The sequence below is a fragment of the Chinchilla lanigera genome, unplaced genomic scaffold (genome assembly GCF_000276665.1).
Source record: "Chinchilla lanigera isolate Chin_1 unplaced genomic scaffold, ChiLan1.0 scaffold00018, whole genome shotgun sequence".
NCBI classification, from domain to species: Eukaryota; Metazoa; Chordata; class Mammalia; order Rodentia; family Chinchillidae; genus Chinchilla; species Chinchilla lanigera.
In genome coordinates, this window is record NW_004955419.1 from 15,045,684 (window position 1) to 15,066,023 (window position 20,340).

The 20,340-nt window shown below is 35.9% G+C and overlaps 1 protein-coding gene across 4 annotated transcripts in view; it reads left to right on the top strand.

The window, feature by feature from the left end:
• The window catches only part of Ptbp3 (polypyrimidine tract binding protein 3), a gene marked incomplete at its 5' end in the record, with an annotated part of 98,809 nt that overhangs the window by 42,904 nt on the left and 35,565 nt on the right, over positions 1 to 20,340 (top strand). For all 4 annotated transcript variants that reach the window (XM_013513256.1, XM_013513259.1, XM_013513258.1 and 1 more), the window contains 2 exon segments: positions 4,193 to 4,362; positions 13,054 to 13,200. In XM_013513256.1, coding sequence (XP_013368710.1) covers positions 4,193 to 4,362; positions 13,054 to 13,200 — 317 coding nt within the window.

Here is a 20,340-nt window from a genome sequence, read left to right on the forward strand (position 1 = left end):
TATATATATATATACCTTGTAAAAATCATTTTGTAAAAACCCTTTTTTCTGAGGTAGTTTTCCTGATGGGTTCTTCCAGTTTTGAAGTAAAACTATAAACTTTCAAAAAATTCTCTTTCTGTATACCTCTTTGGAACATGTAGTAGGTATTCGATGGTTATTTAGTAAAATATAATAACAGTATATTAGAATGCTTATTTTCATGTTAAACATTTTGGAAACTCCATAGTCTATTTGTTTGTACAGAAAGTAATTTTTCAAATGTGTGTGTTTAGTGCATTAGAATTTGTTTGTTTCATGTTGACTTTTCTTAGATTATGGCTACACATAAGGGAAAAAATTATACTTGTATACATTTTCCATTTGCAGATTGTCTTTAAAAGCAGCTTTTTTCCCCTTGACTATCTAGATGACTTAGACTTTTAGATTTCATATAGTGATAACATTTTCAGTCAGTCCTCCACACTCCAGGATGTAGAATTGCTAAATTACTTAATTAAGCTTCTAGACTTCTCAGATTGACACAGTACTTTATCATACTGAACAGTTAACAACCCAGCGTGGTGATTTGTGGTTGCATATTTCTTGGGAAAAGTGTGTCATCTTAGATTTGTATTTGATAGTGCCCCAAAAATGGGAACTCAAAAAACTTTTTTCATTCTCATTTTCTCAAATGTGAAGTAACCTCTGTTAAAGCAACAACCTTCTTGATGTTCTTTTATTGCCTTGGAGTATTTCAGGTCAGCCAGTAGGAACCTTGTCCTTAAGGACAGTGGTGGTGAACCTGTGGCATGCGTGTCACAGTGGGTGTTTGTGTTTGCCATCACTGCTTTGGGATGTTTCTCAGTATTGAACTGAGAAAATTGAACTGAAATTTTTCTCCAGTATTGAACATGTCAGTGATATCAGCATTATTTAGCCCTGTAGGCCAACGTGGAGGGGGCAAAAAGGCACTGCTTTCTCAGCTCCTGAGAGGCTGATATTTAGAGCTGTGGTCCAGTAAGAGTGAGTTATCACTTGTTATCGTTAATCTGTAGACGTCTGTTCATACTTTGAAAAGTTACAGTGTTGGTGTCATTGTTATGTGGGGGCAGAGGATTGCAAATTTGAGCCCAGCCTGGGGAACTTAACAATTTAGCAAGAGCCGATCTCAAAATGAAGCAGCGGGAGTGTAATTCAGTGTAAAGACCCTTGGTTCAGGCCCCAGCCCTGCAAATAAAAAATTAACACTTAAAATTTTTTAAAAACTATGACTTGGATATTTATTTTACTCAGATATAGCAATTTAAGTGGAAATAGTTTGAAAACTGGAAACTAACAGACAGGCACCTGAAAGTCTGTCCTTGGTGTTTAGAGTAGGGCAATGATACGATGCACTCGGAAACTGAGGAAGAGCAAAAAGGGACAAGGTCAAAGTTGAGGTAGGTGACATTGAAAGTAGAAATGAAAGTGTTTAATCAGTAGTCATTTTGGAGGGGAAAAGCTGTATTTCTTGATGACGGATAAAATAGAGGAAAAGAAATCCCTTGCTTCCCAAATCAATTCATCCAATAAATATTTGAGTGCCTATTATGAAAAAATTGACCACAAGGTTTACTATATGAAGGTACAGAACTGTGCGGACTCTTAGCAGTCAGTAGTCTTGTTCTAGGCAGGATCCTTTCTTCACATACAGAATTTGGGAGCAAGTGCAGTTAAGTCAGCCTGTGCAACTATAAACAAGTTGTGAGCTCTATCACAGAGAGGGGCACAAAATAGTACTACATTAATTTTTATGTGGTTCTCATGAAATTTGTTTATTCAGGATCAGACATCTGAATGTAAAGTTTCACTAAAAATACATATTTTCAGGTGCTTAGAAGGAATATGCTCTTTAAAAGCACTGTAATGAAATTTTGGCTTTTAAGCAATTTATATTTAGCCTTACTGTTAGTATTGCTGGAAGAAAGACATTTCTGACTCTTACCTACGTAAACTTGAATATTTGTTACAGGCCTGTCAATTCTAGTTATTGTTAGTGTTAAAACAATAGGATTTAAATGAAATTTACTTGTGGGCTAGCATAATAAGTTTATTTAATAGCAGCAGTTCTCATAGTTCAGGCTGAATCAGAAGCACCTTGCGGTCCTATTTTACTATAGAGTATTTAACTGTATCACTCCTAGTCTCTTATTTAAATCAGTCTGAGGTAGGATTAAAAATTTGCATTTTCATCAAGGTGATGCTCATGTAAAGACTTTTATTATGTAATAATGAATAGTATTACTATAATACACTATAGCTTGGCTTTTAACAAATAGACTAATAAAGTCTGTAATGTGTAAAATTTTTAAAAAATTTTCATAAGCATACAGCTTAATTCCAGATCTCCTTAGATGTGATAAAATCTTAGTCTCTCCTTCAATTTATTATTTTAATTGTATTATGTAGCAATAGACCAAAGTAGAAAGCATTCTAAAAGTACCTTAGAACATTATAAGTACTGTTCTCTATTCATAACAAATTAAGTATTTAGAGGCATTTAACAGCTATACTTAGATTAATGATGGGGATACATTCTGAGAAGCTCATTGTAGGCAGTTTCATCATTGTTTAAGGAACATTATTGAGTTTACTTGCACAAACCTAGATTGTATAACTTATTTACTGAGTGTCTATTCTATATAATGTAAACAATTGCCCTGTGCTATAAACCTGTACAGTGAATTGCTGTACTGAACAGAATAGGCAGTTGTAATGGTGTATGTATCTAAAGATAAAGACACACTTAAATAGAGCACATACTAGTAATGTAGGACTAGAAAGGTGCTGTGGCTGAGTCAGGTGAGTGGTGAGTAAATGTGAAAATCTAAGACATTTTTGCACATCACTGTAAACTAGAAATACTGTACACTTAACGCTATACTATATTTGTAAAAATTTTCTTCAATAATAAATGAATCTTAGCTTAGTGTTTGTCACTAATGCTTTGCTGTTGTTGGACTATAATACTTAATACCCAAAGGAAGAAGGGTTTAATTTGCCTCCTGGTTTCCCAGGGTTCAGTCCATAGTTGTCTGGCTCCAGGTATGATGAAGCAAAACTGCTTAGTTCATGGCATTTGGAAAGCAGAGCAGGGGAATAGCACCAGAGAGGAAGGGGTAAAGGACTAAATTCAGTACCCAAGGTTGCACCTCCATGACCTACCCAGACATACCCAGAATTGTGTTCCACCAGTCCCCTGGGTGGCTCCCAAGTCAGTCAAGTTGACACAACCATGTTTATACTCATCACATACTGTGACTTATTTTCTTTATGAACTTTTAAAAAATATTTTAATTTTTTGTAGTAATACTTTAATACTTAGTTTAAAATGCAGACTATAAATTGCATAAAGGTATTTTTATATCCTTATTCTATGAATTTTTTGGTTGTATTTTCGAAAGTCATACTTTTTAAATGCAAGGGTTAGAATCACCCATTTCATTGCCCTCCACCCCCACATCTTATCCCAGTGAAAGGTCTTCAGGGGCAATACCACCCTGGTGCTCCTATAACAGTGCCTCCAGGAATCCCTCTTGAAGGATCTGCCTAATGACACTGTTTTACAGTTAACTTTTTGTTTATTTTATAAGTAGGAATGCACTCTAAAATAATGACTAAAAAGTATAGTTTACTAAATACATAAACCACAAACGTAGCTATTTATCAAGTATTGTGTATTGTTACAATTGTTACATAATTGTGTGTGCTATAGTTTTATATAACTGGTGCCACAGTAAGTTTATTTATGCCAGTATCACCACAAACATGTGAGTAATGCATTCTGCTACAAGAGGAAAATACATAGGCCAATAGGAATTTTTCAGCTCCCTTATAATCTTATGAGACCATTGACTGATACTTGGTCAGGTCCTCATTATGCTCTACATGACTTTATTTGAAACTGTGATTTGCTACCTCAATACTTCTTCTTGAAGTTAAAAATCAAGACTCCATTTTTTACAAATTAGTAACCAGAAAAAAAAGACTTCACTCAAAAGGTGATTGATTTTGTTTCCTATTTTCCTTCTTTCTTTCTGTGTCAAATAGTTCTCAGTTTGCTGAATTTCAAATGTGAAACCTTAAAGATTAAACGTTATAGTATAGTTAATGTGGCATGTCAACCCAAGTTAGTTTCAGTAATTAAGAAAAACAATCTTATGTTTTTTAGCTAATGGGAATGACAACAAGAAATTTAAAGGAGATAGACCTCCCTGTTCGCCTTCCCGAGTTCTCCATCTTCGCAAAATTCCATGTGATGTCACCGAAGCGGAGGTCATATCATTAGGTCTCCCGTTTGGCAGAGTAACTAATCTTTTGATGTTGAAAGGAAAAAGCCAGGTATGTAACATGTAAAGATTGATGCAGAGTCATTATCTCCAGGGTGTTACAGCTGATTTTTATTTTCTTGAACTTCATCTTCTAAATTTCAGTGTTATTATCATAAATTAGTTTTTAAAGAAACAGCAAACAAAAATACTAGCACAAGAAACAGAATTAATTTTTACCTAGTCATTTTCCTCTTTAGAAAGAAACATTTCCTATTGTATTTATTTCATTTTATAGGATGATCTATGACAAATATCCTGATTCCTAGAAGACCTTGGTAGGATATAAATTATACCTCATTTGACAAAATAAACTTTTCTAAAACCTAGGCAGAAATATATGGCATTGTCATAAGATAAAATTACAGTTTAAAAGATCTCATTGGTTTCTCTATGGGATTCCACAAACGAGTACACTCCATTCTGTAAAGCGGAATAGTGTTCACTGGATGTGACAGGATGGCTAGTATTTTTGACAGAAACAAGAAGTTTCTAAAAAGTAATTTGGTTAACATAAGGTTACTACAGACCACTTTTCTTCTAAGGCTTAAGAATAGGGTACTTTATTAAGTATATTCAGGAAGACTGGACTCTTTCTGATTGGTTTCTGTTACTCTCTTGTTTTTAGGAAAAAAAAACCCAAACATGTCTTTTGGGAGATTACCTTTTAACATGAGTAACTCCATTTTGGTTTGCTCTGGTCTGCTGTGGTCTAGTGCAGGAAACTAGTCCAAAACAATGGCCTCCCCAAAAGTTGTCTAACTGTATGTATATTTTAGTTGTAGAATTAATAGATAGCAGTGGGATTTTTAAAAATTAATTTTAACTGATACATAAAAATGTAAGAATTGTACGTGTTTGTGGGGTTCCTTGTGATGTTTTGATATATGTACCATATATGTTGTATAATATTGAAGTTAATTATGTGTCTTCAAGCATTTAGTTTTTCTTTGCTGTGTATGTGTGTGTGAGAGAGAGAGAGAAACTAGGGATTGTACCCAAGGTCTTTGTCCGGAACTATATCCTCAACTCTTTGTTTGAAACAGGATCTAAATACGTAAATTGCCTAGGCTGGGCTTGGATTGTGATCCTCCTGCCTCAGCCTCCCAGAGTCCTAGGATTACAGGCCTGTGCTACCATGGTTAGCTGTTTATCATTCCTTTTTGGTGAAAACAGTTGAAATCCTTTCTTCTAGCTTTCTGAAGTACACAGTGTATTACCATTATCTGTAGTCACTCTTCTGTGCAGTAGCACACCACAGCTTTGTACTCCTATTGGGCAGAGGCGCTCATTTAATTGAGTCATCCGTGAAGGCCAAATGCAGAGACAAGCACGTTTATTGGGGGCCGGCAGTGGGCACCCAGTACACGACTGAGCACCGGCCCCGAAGGGCAAGAAAGGAGAATAGTTACACAGTTCTACTTCCGGGTCTATGGTGGGGGGGGGGTGCTGATACGATTTAGTGCAGCTACAGAAAGACTACAAAGCATGCGCTCAGCTTGTGACAAAGGAACCAAAGGTGTTTGACATTTTACATAGGGGACAAGCAGTCTTCTTCTCATGGGGTAGTATCGGGTTAGGCAACTATGACAGCATTCACAAGAAACAAACTTTAGGAAACAGAAACTTAACCTTTAAACTGGCACTAGAACACAAAACGGCATTGGTTTAGTTTTCTTTGCCATAGCACTCCTCTTTCTAACTGGGTACCCATTGCTCATTGTCTCCCCATTCTTTCCTCCCTACTTTTCCCAGGCTCTGGTAACCACCCTTCTCCTCCGAACTTCTCTGAGACCCACTGTTTAGATATCATATATGACTGAGGTCATGCCTAGCATATTTCACAAGAAATGATCTCCATTTTCATCCATCTTATCACAGAAGAGAGGGGTTTTTTTGTTTTGTTTTGAAACAGGATCTCTACATTGTGCAGGCTGGTCTTGAATTCAATATGTAGCCCAGGGTGGCCTCAAATTCACAGTGATCCTCCTGCCTCAGTCTCCCAAGTGCTGGGATTACAGGTGTGCACTGCTACACCTAGAGATTTAATTCTTCCTAAGGGTTGAATGTTGTTCCATTGTGTATACATGCCACATTTTCTTTATTGACTCATCAGTTGATGGACTCTTAGTTTGGTTGTTTCTGGGTTTTTGTGAACAGTGCTGCAATGACATGGGAATACAGAAGTCTCTGACATACTGATTTTATTTTCTTTAGATACATGGTGGTGGGATTGCTGCTTTTATTTTTTAATTTATTTAAAACAATCTACTACTCATTTCCATAATGGCTATATTAATTTATGTTTCTACCAACAGGATGCAAGGGTTCTCTTTTCTTCATATTCTTGTCCAGCACTGTAGTGTGTGTGTGTGTGTGTTTTGAGGCAAGGTCTTGCTGTATATAGTTTAGGCTGGCCTTAAACTCCCTGTGTATCCCAGGCAGGCCTGAAACTTGTAGTGATCCTCCTGCCTCAGCCTCCCAAGTGCTGGGTCTGTAGGCATGTGCTACCATACCTGGCTAGCACTGTAGTCTTTTTAATAATAATTATAATAATTCTTATTGGAGTCAGGTGACATCTCATTGTGGTTTTGATTTGCATTTCCCCGCGTTTTGTGATGTTGAATACTTTTTCATATACCTGTTGACCATTTGTAGGTTTTGTTTTGAGAAATGTCTTGTTTATATCTATTGCCAATTTTTAAATTGGTTTGCTTTTTTTTTTTTGCTATAGACTTCTTGGAGTTAAATATTTGGAGTTACGTATATTGTGGGGATTAATCTCTTGTCAAGTAGATAGTTTGCAGATGCTTTCTTCTATAGATTGTCGCCTTACTCTGTTGTTTCCTTTGTTGTGCAGAAGGTTATAACCCCATTTGGCTCTTGTCGTTTTTGTTTCCTGTATTTTCTTGGTTATATGCAAAAAATCCTTGCCCATTTCCATGTCCAGAAAAAAAGAGTTTTTCTTAAGATGACTAAGGAACCTTGATTCTGTAGTGGCTGTGACAGAAACAATACTTGTCATATTTTTTGTTTGTTTATTGAGAGAGGGTCTTATTATGCAGTTCGGGCAAGCCTTGAACTCATTACGTAGCCCAGGCTGGCCTCAAGCTCACAGCCAGCCTTCTGCCTCAGCCCTCCGAGTGCTGGGATTACAAGCATGCACTACCATGCCTTTTTTAAAAATCAGTTAATAATTACTAGCAGTTTCTTACATGATATTTTTTGTCCTGAATCTAGAACAATAGAGGCTAGATACCAAGAGGAGAGAGTAATTCATAAAGGAAAGTGCTGGGATTACAGGCATGAGCTACCACACCTGGAGATATTTTGTCATAATGATTTGAATAATTGTATGCTATCTTGTTGCAATTTAGACCCACTGGGATGAATTCTTCAGTTCTTCCACAGGTTTTTGTTGTCTGAAAACCTTACTTTCTGAACATTATTATTCAAAATAATGAATAAAGAATAAAGAAAAGATACCAAATCTAGGTCCTAGAAAGTTGTAGTGCACTGTGATATGTCATTATGTTTCTACTTTTTTGTAAATAATGCTCAGAAACAAACTGTAAATACATTTATAAGTAGATTGATAAGTGTGGCGTGGAAGAGGTTGGATGATAGCAGACTCAGTCCCCTTTTTAAGTGAACTACTTAATTAGTATCCCTGTTTAATTCAGATGAGAGTCTAAGATCCAGAGAAATTAACTAAATAACATGCTGTATTCAGTCTTCCTTCTTACATAGCTATTGGAAGTGGTGCACGGCTTAGATCTCTGTTTTGACACAGTTGCTACTAGGGAGAACAGTATGGTCTTCGTGCTTTGAGCGGAGCCAGCACAACCATATGTGCTGGTTAATTACCTGAGAGAGACAGACAGGAAAGGAAAGAAAGGTCACTTCTGTTTGCCTACACTGTTAGTTGTGGGTTTATTTGTAAGCTAACTGTAACTGTTACATTAATTGCTTATCTTTTGATTGTAAATCCTATAGGAAATATATCTTCATACAGTTCAGTAAGAAATTCTGATGTAAGTCGCTAGAACCTCTTGTGAGCTGCAATCTTTCTTAGGGTATTTGGAAGTGGAATGTTGCAGGTAGAGTTGGGTTATCTTCCCTGGTCTTCTGTGTAGTGACTTTTGGTTGTCTGTCCTTTCCACATTATGAAATTGAAGTTTTTAACTAATTGATTTTGACTTAGAAAAACTAAGTTAAATAATTCATTTACTAGATTCATGGGGAAAATTTACTTTTACATATGAAATGTTAGATTATACTCTCAGAAAAATCTTCATATGACTAGAATAATGTATTCCAAAAGCATTGTTTAGCTTTTCCTTTTAGTGACTGACATTAGAGATTGAGTTAGTTCTTAACACTTACCAAGGAGTTAACAGAAATAAGATCTGTCCTCATACAGTGAATGTTAGTATCATGGATGCTTATACCTTTTAGCTGTATAAATGACCTGAAGCCAGTTTTGTTTCTTTAAGATAATAGAATGTTATTTGTTTATTATGGACTGATTCATTGATTTGTGGCATTTGATCTACCATCATGGGCTAGCACAAGTACTTCATGGAATAATGTAGTTCCATTGAATCATTTAATTGGTTCAGTCATGACTATTTGGTTGATACAGTTATATATCACAGTTAACATTCTTCAAGTTAATGTCCCTTTACTGGATTTCATTTAGAAACCTCTAACAGTTAAGGTAACTATAAACAAAGACATGGATTTGTAGATATTTGCCCTTTCCTATGTTTAATAAAATTTGTTAATATATTTTATAAGTAAATCTTAAATGTTTTATACTTACTGTAGTTGCCATATACTTGCTAATGAAATATTTTGTAATGATTTTATTTATTTATTTTTGGTACCGGGAATCAAACTCAGGACCATGTGCTTGCCAGGCAGGCACTGAGATATATCACTGGCCCAATATTTTGTAATGATTAAAAAGGATTCCTCCTTTTATTTTTAAAATACAGGAAAAAAAAAAGGATCATCTAATTGGAAATTAGTGTTGATTTTGACTAGGGGGTACTCCTGCATTTTAAATTTGAGATACTCTTACAGGCAGTTCTGAATGCTTAAAATGGTTAGTACGTATCTGTGTTACCTTGCTCATGGGGCATTAAAGTAGACAGAATACCTGTACCTTAGAGCTCTGTAAGTATCTCATTCCTGTCACAAAAGTCACAGCTAGTGGAAGTATTGAACAAGACATAGGGTAGTACTGAATATGTCATAACTGTCGAGGAGCTTCTTCCATCTCAGCTCTTCCAAGTTATTTTTCAAATAACTAATATTACGTAGTGATCACAGATACGAGGTGTCATTTGAATGATTCAAATCGATGTTGAATTAATGTAAGACATTCCTCCATTTTTGTAATTTGAATAGTTGATCTGTTGCACCTATTTTAAAGAATATTCTGTATTTAGAGGATTAAAAGCCATTTTATTTTCTAATATCTCCAGATCGTATATGAACTGTGGTATACATGTTTGTATTTTATTTTATTTATTTGTTTGTTTGTTTATTTATTTATTTATTTATTTTGGTACCGGGAATTGAACTCAGGACCTTACACTTGCCAGGCAGGCACTTATGCCACTGAGCTACATGCCCGACCCCCATGTCTGTATTTTAAAGAAAGCCTCAACACTTGGAAATGAATTTAAGCCCTAGGAGCACTAGCTAAAGAACTGTGAATTTGTGATTTGGAATGGGTGTTGATAAGGCAGTGGGTAATGAGGTAACGAGATGCTGACAGAAAATTTTCCTCCACAGGTTTCTTCTTGTGGATAGAGGAATAGAGAGTATTTAAAATTGAGTAAGCCTTTGATACCTTAAGATACTACTATCTGTCAATAATGCACCTGTGATTTCCCATCATTTTATACTAGATTTTTTTTGTTTGTTTGTTTTTTTGAGACATGGTCTCGCTCTATAGTTCAAGCTGCCTCTGAACTCACTATATAGCCCAAGCTGCCCTCGAACTTGCAGCAATCCTGCCTCAGCCTCCCGAGTGCTGGGATTACAGGTGTGTGCCACTACACCTGGCAAAAGAACTCTTTTTTTTTTTTTGTACTGGGAATCACACTCACGACCTTGTGGTTGCCAGGCAGGCACTGTGCCACTGAGCTGTCTCCCTGACTCTAGAATTCTTGTAACATTTTAGAGAATGCTTAATGTAATTCTCACTTTGTGAATGTCTTAAAAATTAAAAATATTTTACATGTCCATTGAAAAATATTTAAAAATGTAGAATTATTTAAAGCAAAGTGTGCTATTGCCCAAATCCCTCTCTTTTCTGCTAATAGTTTCATGTGATACCATATGTAGACATATATGTGACATAAATTTGTAGGTTCAGCGTTGATGTGTGTGCATGTATATAGCATAGTATATACAAGGGGTGACCAATAGATATGGTGAATGTTTAAATTTTTAAAAAATTATTGCAGTAAAAGATATTTCCAGGAATGATGGGATAAGTCTGTTCAAAGCAAAGAGGGGACTACTAGAGGGGGACTAACAGCAATGTGTCTTTCACTGTAGTAAATTTTTAAGTTTAAATATTCACCATTACTCCTTGAACAAACGTTTACAGCAGTTTCTGTCAATCACTGCATCGGGCACCATCGTAATTCCGGGTCGTCCCCAAAGTCAAAGTGACCAGAAAAGGTAAATGTTTTGAAGCAATTCAGGACAGTGAGGCAGCCACAACATAAAGACAACTTCCAGAACTACTTCAGAAAGTAACAGGGATGATGAGAAAAGCACATGGGAAGCAAGGGGGAATATTTTGAGGGGAATTAATCACAGTGTGTCTTTTAAGTGTAATAACTTTAAATTTGAACATTCATTGTACTTTTATTACTCCTCGGAAGACAGGGGAAAGTACTTTACATACTTAACTTTTGTTCCAAAATGTAATATAGGTGTTGATTAGACACATATTTGAAAAGTAAATTAAACTAAATGTACTAGTCCAGTGTCATGGCATACACCTCTGATCCCAGCACTGTGGAAGGCTGGGGGAGGAGGATCACAGTTCAAGGCCAGCCAGGGCAACTCAGTGACTTGGTGAAACCATGTCAAATAAGTAAGTAAATAAATGAATGAATGAATGAATAAGGTTGGTTATGTAACTCAGTGTGAAGACCCTGAGTCAATCCCCACTACCAAACATAAATAAACAACAACAAAACGTGTTCTCAATCATTTGAAATGGGTTCTTGCAGAGGATGGGATAGTGCTTTCCTGCAAAGTCCCAGACAGAACACCTAAGAAGAGCTCCACTTAAACATTGTGTCAGAGCTGCAGGGAGACGAGAAGATCATATTAGGAAGAGGTTTGTGTTTTAGATGAAGAAACTGAGGCTCAGAAGCGTTAATGACCCAAGTCATAGCCAGGTGCAAGTTTAATAAGGTTCCCTTTCTGTCGTGTCATGAGTGTTCTCATTACTTACTCCCAGATCGTGGATGTTGGTTTCTAGTTGACAAGACACAAAATAATAAGAACTCTTAAAATTAAAAATGAATGCTCTATTTATAAGCATAGTTGTTTTCCAAAAAAGTGAAGTGTAGCAAGTCATTATGCTTCCTCCCTGTTTAAGCATGTGGGTGGGTGTGATGATGTGTGCCGGTAATCCCAGCTATCCAGGAGGCTGAGAGGCAGAGGATCAAAAGTTCAAGGCCAGTTTAGGCAACTTCAGTGAGACCCTGTCTCAAAGTCAGAAGGGACTGGGGATGCAGCTCCATGGTGCAGTTTGCCTGGCACATTCCAGGGTCCTGGATTGGATTTCCAGCATGGGGAGTGTGGAGGGATGTTGGGTTAGAACATTGTTTTTACAGCCTTTTTTTTTTTGAACAGGGTCTCACTATGTAGTTCAAGCTTGCCTTGAACTCACTTTGTAGCCCAGGGTGGCCTCAAACTTTCAGCAATCCTCTTGCCTCAGCCTCCTGATGCTGGGATTACAGGCATGTGCCACCACACCTGGCTTCAACCTTCATTTCTTTTCCTTCTTCTTTACTCCTTTTCTCTTTCCTATCCTTCTTCTTTCTTCTCTCTTCTCCCCTAAAGAGGCTTTTTGGATTCTTTCAATACTCCATGGAATTTTACTACTGTGTACTGTAGCCCTTAGGTCCAAGATTTCCAAGATTTTTAACAAAAAACTATTCATTTCCAACCCCTAAAAGCATTCATTGTAATGATCTTACACACACACACACACATACACACACACATACACACACGTATACAGATACAGATTTATTTTTGGCTTTTTAATTAACATCATCCTGCTTTCTGGTGCTGTGCTGGCGGTGGAACCTGAGGCCTCACTCACGCTAGGCAAACACTGAGCTATACCCACACCCCTGCCATGTAAATGATTTTGCATTTTAGAAGAAACAGAAATAAGAGGAAAACCAGAAACCATAGAAAGTCTTTTCATGAACTGGCGATTTTCTGGGTCTGAATCCTTTATTGAACCCAACCCAGCTTTTCAAATGTATTTCTAAGTAGTATCTGTAATACACTTTGAAGCAAAAGATTTTTCATTCTGTTGGAGGCAGTGCCATTTCTGTTGAGAATGTACAAGTTCTGAGCAAGCTAGAATGACAAAATAATTCTTGACTGTCTTTCAAAAAATACTAACTTTACTTTCTTGTATTTGTTGTAGGCTTTCTTAGAAATGGCTTCTGAGGAAGCTGCTGTTACCATGGTAAATTACTACACTCCTGTTACTCCTCATCTTCGAAGCCAGCCTGTTTATATTCAGTATTCCAATCACAGAGAACTTAAGACTGACAATCTGCCTAATCAAGCTGTAAGTATTAAAGGCATCTTTATCAATAGGCAAAGAACACATTATCATAACTTAAAATTAATTTTCTATACATTAGAGAGGAAGAACCATGTTCTTCATTTAGGATACATTATTACTCAGGATTGTGTATATAATTTCTCCTAAGGCTTAAGAGTAAAGGCAGTGAATACCATTTAGAAATATTTGAAGTTATGGTATTAGAAATGATGGATCCTTTTGTTTTTCCATAGAAACTATTTCTACAATTAAAAAAAAGATATTAAGGCTGGGTGTAGAATGCATGCCTATAATTCTAGCACTCTGGGAGCTTGAGGTGGGAGGATTGCAACCTCAAGCTCAGCCTGGGCAACTTAGTGACTTAGCAAGATCCTGGATCAAAATAAAAAACTTAAAAAGTAGGGGTGGATAACTGGGGGATGTAGCTCAGTAGAAAGACCCTAGGTTCAATCCTCAATACGGGGGGGGGGGGGGAGGGAATAAGGAATCTTGATGTTTTAAAGCTTTTTCTTTATGTTATGAACATGTTTTCTTAACGTAGAGTAACTTTGTATTTATAGTATTTAATGACTATATATTATTCCCTTCTGTAGGAGAGACTTGGTTTATCTTTTTTCCCTTTGGTGGACGTTTAAAGTTTGTTTCCTATTTTTTGCTTTTACAAATAGTACTGCAATAACATATTTTTAGTACATTTGCAGCATTAGTTACATTTCTGGAAGTCGAATTGCTAGGACAAAGCGTGTGCGTATATTATGTTTGATCCATACATACAAAGTATGTTATAGATACTACATGATTACTTTCTGTAAAGATCATGTGCCTTCCACTTTTGACTGTTACTGATAATGTGTAAGTAATTTTCCCTCATATCTTTGTTAATATGACACATGAGAAATTATTTTATTGTTTTACTTTTATTTGATAAATAGTAATGTTTTTACGTTTCTGTTAATGCAGTTTCCTGCCACTTTTTAAATTATTGCAAAATGCACATAAAATTTATCATTTCAGCTATTTTAAGTGTACAGTTCTATAGGGTTAAGTACATTCAGGTGATTGTACAGCCACCACTACCATCCATCTTTAAAACATTTTCTTTGTCCCAAACTGAAACTGTCAAGTAATAACTTCCCATGCTCTCCTCTTCTTAGTCTCTGACAACTATCATTCTGCTTTTGTTTCAGCCTCTGGAGTTTTCTCCTTGTGTAATTTTAAAAATGTGTTTAAACATCCAATAAACTCAAGATTGTCATTATACAATCTTTAAGATTTAAGTGAACTATATTTCCTCTAATATTTGTATATTTTAGTTGCTTTTAGTTTATGTTTCTTGGTATTTTTGAGTCAAGATCTTGCTATACAGTTCAGGCTGGTCTTGAACTCACTTTGTAGCCCAGGCTGGCCTCGAACTTGCAATGATCCTCCTGCCTCAGCCTTCTGAGTGCTGGGATTATAGGTGTGCGGCACCATGCCTGGCTTTGTTTTGATTTTTGAAACAGTCTCACTGTGTATCCCAGGTTGGCCTTGAACTTGAGGTGATTTTTCTGCCTCAACCTCCTGATTGCTAGGACTACAGGCATCTACCACCATGCAGAGCTGGTTGCTTTTATTTGGATGTTTAAATTTTTGTCATCACATTATAGCACATGCATGTTCATGCTTACAGCAGTGTAATTCACAATGGCTAGAGTTTGGAAGCACCCTGTATGTCCATCAGCAGATGAATGGAGAAAACTTACACACAGTGGAGTACTACTCTCCATAAAGAAAAACAGACTTGAGTCATTTGTAGGAAAATGGGTGCACCTTCAGACCATTAGTAAAATAAATCAACCTAAATGTCCCGTGATTCTTACTTAAACCCAATTAAAAATAAAGAGCAAAATAAAAGATAATGGAAGGTAGAAAGATAGAGCTTTCTCAAATGGGAAAGGGGATCAGGAGACAGAGATGGATGGAAGCAGGAGTTAGGATGTGCTGTGTTCATGCGCCAGCTCCACACAAGCATGGCACACATTCAGACACAAACGTCATTGTGTGAGGGATATTTTAAATGTGGGGAGTGTGTTCAGTCTTTTTTTCTCCAAGACATTAATGTATAATTTTTCTAAAATAATCCATTTATTATCCACTCATTTGAAACTTGTCTTTAGTTTTCCACCACACGTAATGCATAGTAGACACGGGCGCAGGCGCACACACTCACTGGATGTGTCTACACGTTCGCGTGCGTGGTTTGATCTGCCCTTGAGTACTGCCCAAATGGCTCGTATACCAGGTCTAACCCGAACTAGCTTTTGCACTATATTCTGCTCCATTCCTGCTTCAGTGCATACTATAGCAGATATATTCTAGGGCAAAGTACTGTCTCTGTAGAAATTCGCTAGTATTTCTTGTTTGTTTCTCCAGATAAATTTAGAATTATTTTAGTAATGCTTGTTCCCTAAAAAACACACTTGGAATAGCATAGATTTTATAAATTATTTTGGGAATAATTAACATACTGCTTTCTGATCCTGTAGAGGGGAAAGTTACATTTTATTTTCTTTTATATCTCTCAATAGAGTTTTAAATTTTCCTTCATTTATGTCTTTCATTTTTCTCATTAGTGTATTCCTAAGTATGTCAAAACAAATCTTAAAGAAAAAAAAAAAAATTCAGTAAAACTCTTAGTAAAGATTGGATTATTCCAAAGGAAAACAGTGAGAAATTCCAGTTGCTTGGCAACTAGAGGTGCCCAAATGACCTAGTTTATTCTTAGATAGCATTGATTTCTTCCCAATACCATGTTCATTTTGTTACTTTTTTGCAATTTTTGTTCATTTGTGTTTGATTAAATGTTTTCTTTAAAGTCCTATACCAAACATAAATAAAAATTGATGGTGCCTGTCTCCCTATGTAAAAAGCACCATTTTTCTTTTTATTTGGACAGCCCCAGGAAACTAGTAGATGAGTTTATTTTCCTTTCCTTCTCTGAATAACGGGATATCCCAGCACATACGCCTGACTTCTTTCTAGGGACAGGTAAATACCAAGTAATTCTCTTTCTCTGTCTCTCTGTCCCTCTCTGTCTCTTTCTGGGGTTGTCCCCAACACTTGGGGCTCATACTGAACTACATGCCCATCCCTTTGTGTTTCTTACTTTCATACAGGATCTCACTAAAGTTGTCCAGCTGGCCTTGGTCCTCCTGCCTCAGCCTCCCAGCACTCTGAGATGACAGGCTTGAGCCCACATCTCTAGCTTGTCTCCTTGATTTAAACTAAAATCATAATTACAAAATTTAGATCATGTTCTGAAGTTCAACATTTGAGAAGTGATTATGTTAATGGCAGTTATTGTATATATGCTTTCTTGAACTTATGGATGGAAATTTATAAATTTGCAAAGAATTAAATCTTAGAAAGGTTTCCCCTTAAAAAGATTCCCTAAAATAATTAAACTGATTAATTGTTTAAAATCTATATATTTACTGTGTTAATTTCCCATCTTCTTGACATTAGAAATGTCTTCTTCACCATACAAGATGGTAGGAGTTTTAACAGTGGTTCTTACACTGCATATTGTTTTCAGATCAGTTGTTCTGATTACCAGATTCAAGTGTGCAAAACTGGTCAAGAAAAAAGAAAATTTTAAGTATTGATTGTTCCTTTCAATAAGCCACAGACATCAGCATATACATATAAATTTTGTTTTTCACTTTAAAGAAAAAAGAAAAGAAAACCAAAATGACAAAAACAAATACATAGACAAAACAGCATAGAGAACAATAAAAATGATACAGAATTTCAAAACAAGGTGATAGGATATTAACAATGGTTGTTCTATTACATAGTGTTATCTTCAAAATGGTTGCACATATAACCAGATATAAGCATGTAAGATTGATCAAACAATTACACATTAACAGTTTCTTTCAATAAACCAGCAGCTATTAGTAGTACAGTTATCCTAGCTATTCTGTGTATACATACACATTATTTTTTCTTTTTTCTTTTTCTTCTCCCCTCCCTCATCCTAGTTGCTCCTTCCTATTTGAACAGTTTCTTTTCTCTTTCACAATATCTATTGTACCTTTCAGAGTTTATGTACTCTTTCAGGTTCTTATAGTAGGGAGGAAATACAATGTTTACACATGTGAATCTGATTTTTTTCACTTACGAGTATGGTCTGTAGTTGCATCCATTTACCTATAAAAGCCTCTAGTTTATCTTTCTTTATAGCTGAGTAATACTCCATTGTATAAAAATACCACATCTTTTTTATCCATTTCTTCGTTGATGGGCATTTGGGTTGTTTACAAGATTTAGCTGTTACAAATTGCGCTACTATAAACATGGGTGCACGTATATTGCTGTGGTATGATGTTTTCAGCTCTTCTGGAAAAATACCCAGGAGGGGAATAGCTGGGTTGAATGGGACCTCTAATCCTAGTTTACTGAGGAATCTCCAGACTGATTTCCACAGTGGTTGCACCAGTCTACACTCCCACCAACAGTGGATTTTCCCCACAGCCCCTCCAGCATTTGTTATGGGTTAATTTATAGCCATTCTTTCTGGAGTGAGATGGAATCTCAGTGTTGTTTTAATTTGCATTTCTCAAATGACTAATGATGTTGAGCATTGTTTGATGTATTTATTTGCCATTTGTGTATCTTCATGTGAGAAGTGTGTATTCATCTCAGGTGCCCATATTTGGATTGGGTCTTTGAATTTTGGGGGCCTGGGTTTTTTTAATTCTTTGTATGTTCTAGACAGGAGTCCTTTGTCTGAGGGACAGTTGACTAAAATTTTTTCCCAATTGGTGGGTTTTCTTTTCACCCTGTTGATGATTTCTTTTGATGTGCAAAAACTTTTCAATAAGATGTGATCCCAGTTTTGCATCATTTCCAATTTTTTTTTAGTACTTGTTGTTGTCTTTGATCATTTGATCACTCTTACATTCTTACGTCTGATGGACTGAGCACCATTGTTGAAGATAGCAATATGTAATGTAGCAACCACTGTTAATTCCTGTCATTTTGTTTTGAGGTCATATATCGTTTTTGTTGTTTTTGTGTTGTTTTGATTTTGTCTTCATTGTTGTTTTGTTAGTTTTTTATCTTTAAAATAAAAAAATAAAAAAAGTGTTCTTAACATCCCAGCATATTTAAATTTTACATGAAGTATTATCTCCTTTTCCTGACTTAAAATCTTTGTTACTGCTGAAAAGTGTAGACAGTTTATTTTCTAGAATATCTTTCAATTTGAATTTGTCTCATTTTTCTTCATGATTCACTTCAGGGTATGTGTCTTTGACAGTTTATATAATGGAAGTAGTTATATAACTTCCTTCTTGTTGCAGAATAAGAGCATAGAATTTCAGTTTGTTCATTACTGGTGATGTGCTTTTTGGTCACTTGATTAGTCTGGTATTTGCCAAGTTTCTGTATTGTAAAGTAAATAGGTTTGTCCTTAAGTATCTACGGATGGGTGTGGGTCCAGAACTCTTCCCCATACCAAAATCCAAGAACGCTCAAGACAATTACATAAAATCGTACAATATTTGTCATGTCCATACATCCTCTCGTATACATTAAATCACCTCTGGATTACTTAAAATACCTAACGTAAGTAGTTGTTATACTGGGTGGTTCAGGACTGATGACTAATAAAAAGCTTTTTATGTGTTCAGTATAAACGCAGTATTTTTCTCCTGAATAGTTTTAGTCTATGGTTGAACGCAGGACCTACAGATATGAGCTGTACTTACCAGATCCAGCTGTATTTAACAGAGAGGAATAGGGTTGGAGGTATAGATCAGTGGTAGAGTGCTTGCCTAGCATATGTGATGTTTTGGGTTCTATCTCCAGTACTACAAAGGAGAAAAAAAAAAAAGAAAAGGAGGAATAGAATTTTGTGGTTAGGTATTTTAAGACATAAATATACTGTTTCATATCAATTGCCAGTTCTTTAGGAGTATAGACTTAAGATTTCCTATTTTATTTCATGGATAATTTTTTTGTTAAAATTATTACTGTTTTTCATTGAAAAGAAAAGTTTGTGCTAAGATTGTTTGGACAATTAAATGCCAATATCTTGTATTCTGAGTAACTAATTTAAAGAACAATATGCAGTGTATTAACCATTGTGTTAACCTCCTATTGTTTTGAAATTTTGGGGATTTTTTCCCCTTTAAAATTAAAAATTAAAAAATAAATGTATTACTATTTTGGTGCCCAAATTATCCCAGATTTGGACAGTGGGAACCCTTTTAAGTTGGCTTCTGTATCCTTTTGCTATATCTCCATTGTTCTTTCCATACTTGCTTGCATTTTGGCAAAAACAAAAACATACAGAACAAAAACATTCACATCAACTGTGTGCTTTACCTGCCCCTGTTCATTTGCTTGTTCATTCTTTCCGTCAGCATGTTTGCGGTATATGTTTACATTCCTTCTGTGCAGTTGCTATGCGTACATAACACATCAGAATTCCTTTTTTCATCACCTTTCACTTGCCTTTCACTCTCCTTCCTCCCCCTCCCTCCATCCTTTGGTCCATTTCCCATTTGATCTGTATTCCTATTTATTATCTGTCTTTTATTTTGCCTTTTATTTAGGATTTGTTTCTTACATAAGAGAATCTGTGAAATATTTAAACTTCGTGTGTCTGAATTATTTCACTTAACATTATAGTCTCAAAATACATCCATTTTCCTACAGATAACTCAAATTTATCTGTCTTTTTGACAGAGTAGTACTCCATTGTGTGTAAATACCACATTTTCTTTATCCATTTATTTGTTGATGAATATACAGATCGCTTCCAGGCTTTAGCTTTAATGGTGCTATAAATATGGGTGTGCATGTGTTACTGTAACATGGTATCTTTGACTCTTTCTGGAAGATACATAGAAGGGGAATAATTGGGTCAAGTGGAATTTCTAGTTTCTGTTTTTTGAGGAATCTCCATATTGATTTCCGTAGCAGTTGTACTAGTTTACATTCCCACCAACAGTGTAGAAAGGTTCCCTTTTCCCTGTAGCCTTGCCAGCATGTGTTATTTGATTTCTTTTGATGGCCATTCTTTCTGGGTTAAAATAGAATCGCACTGTTGTTTTAATTTGTATTTCTCAAATGGCCAGAGATGTTCAGCGTTTC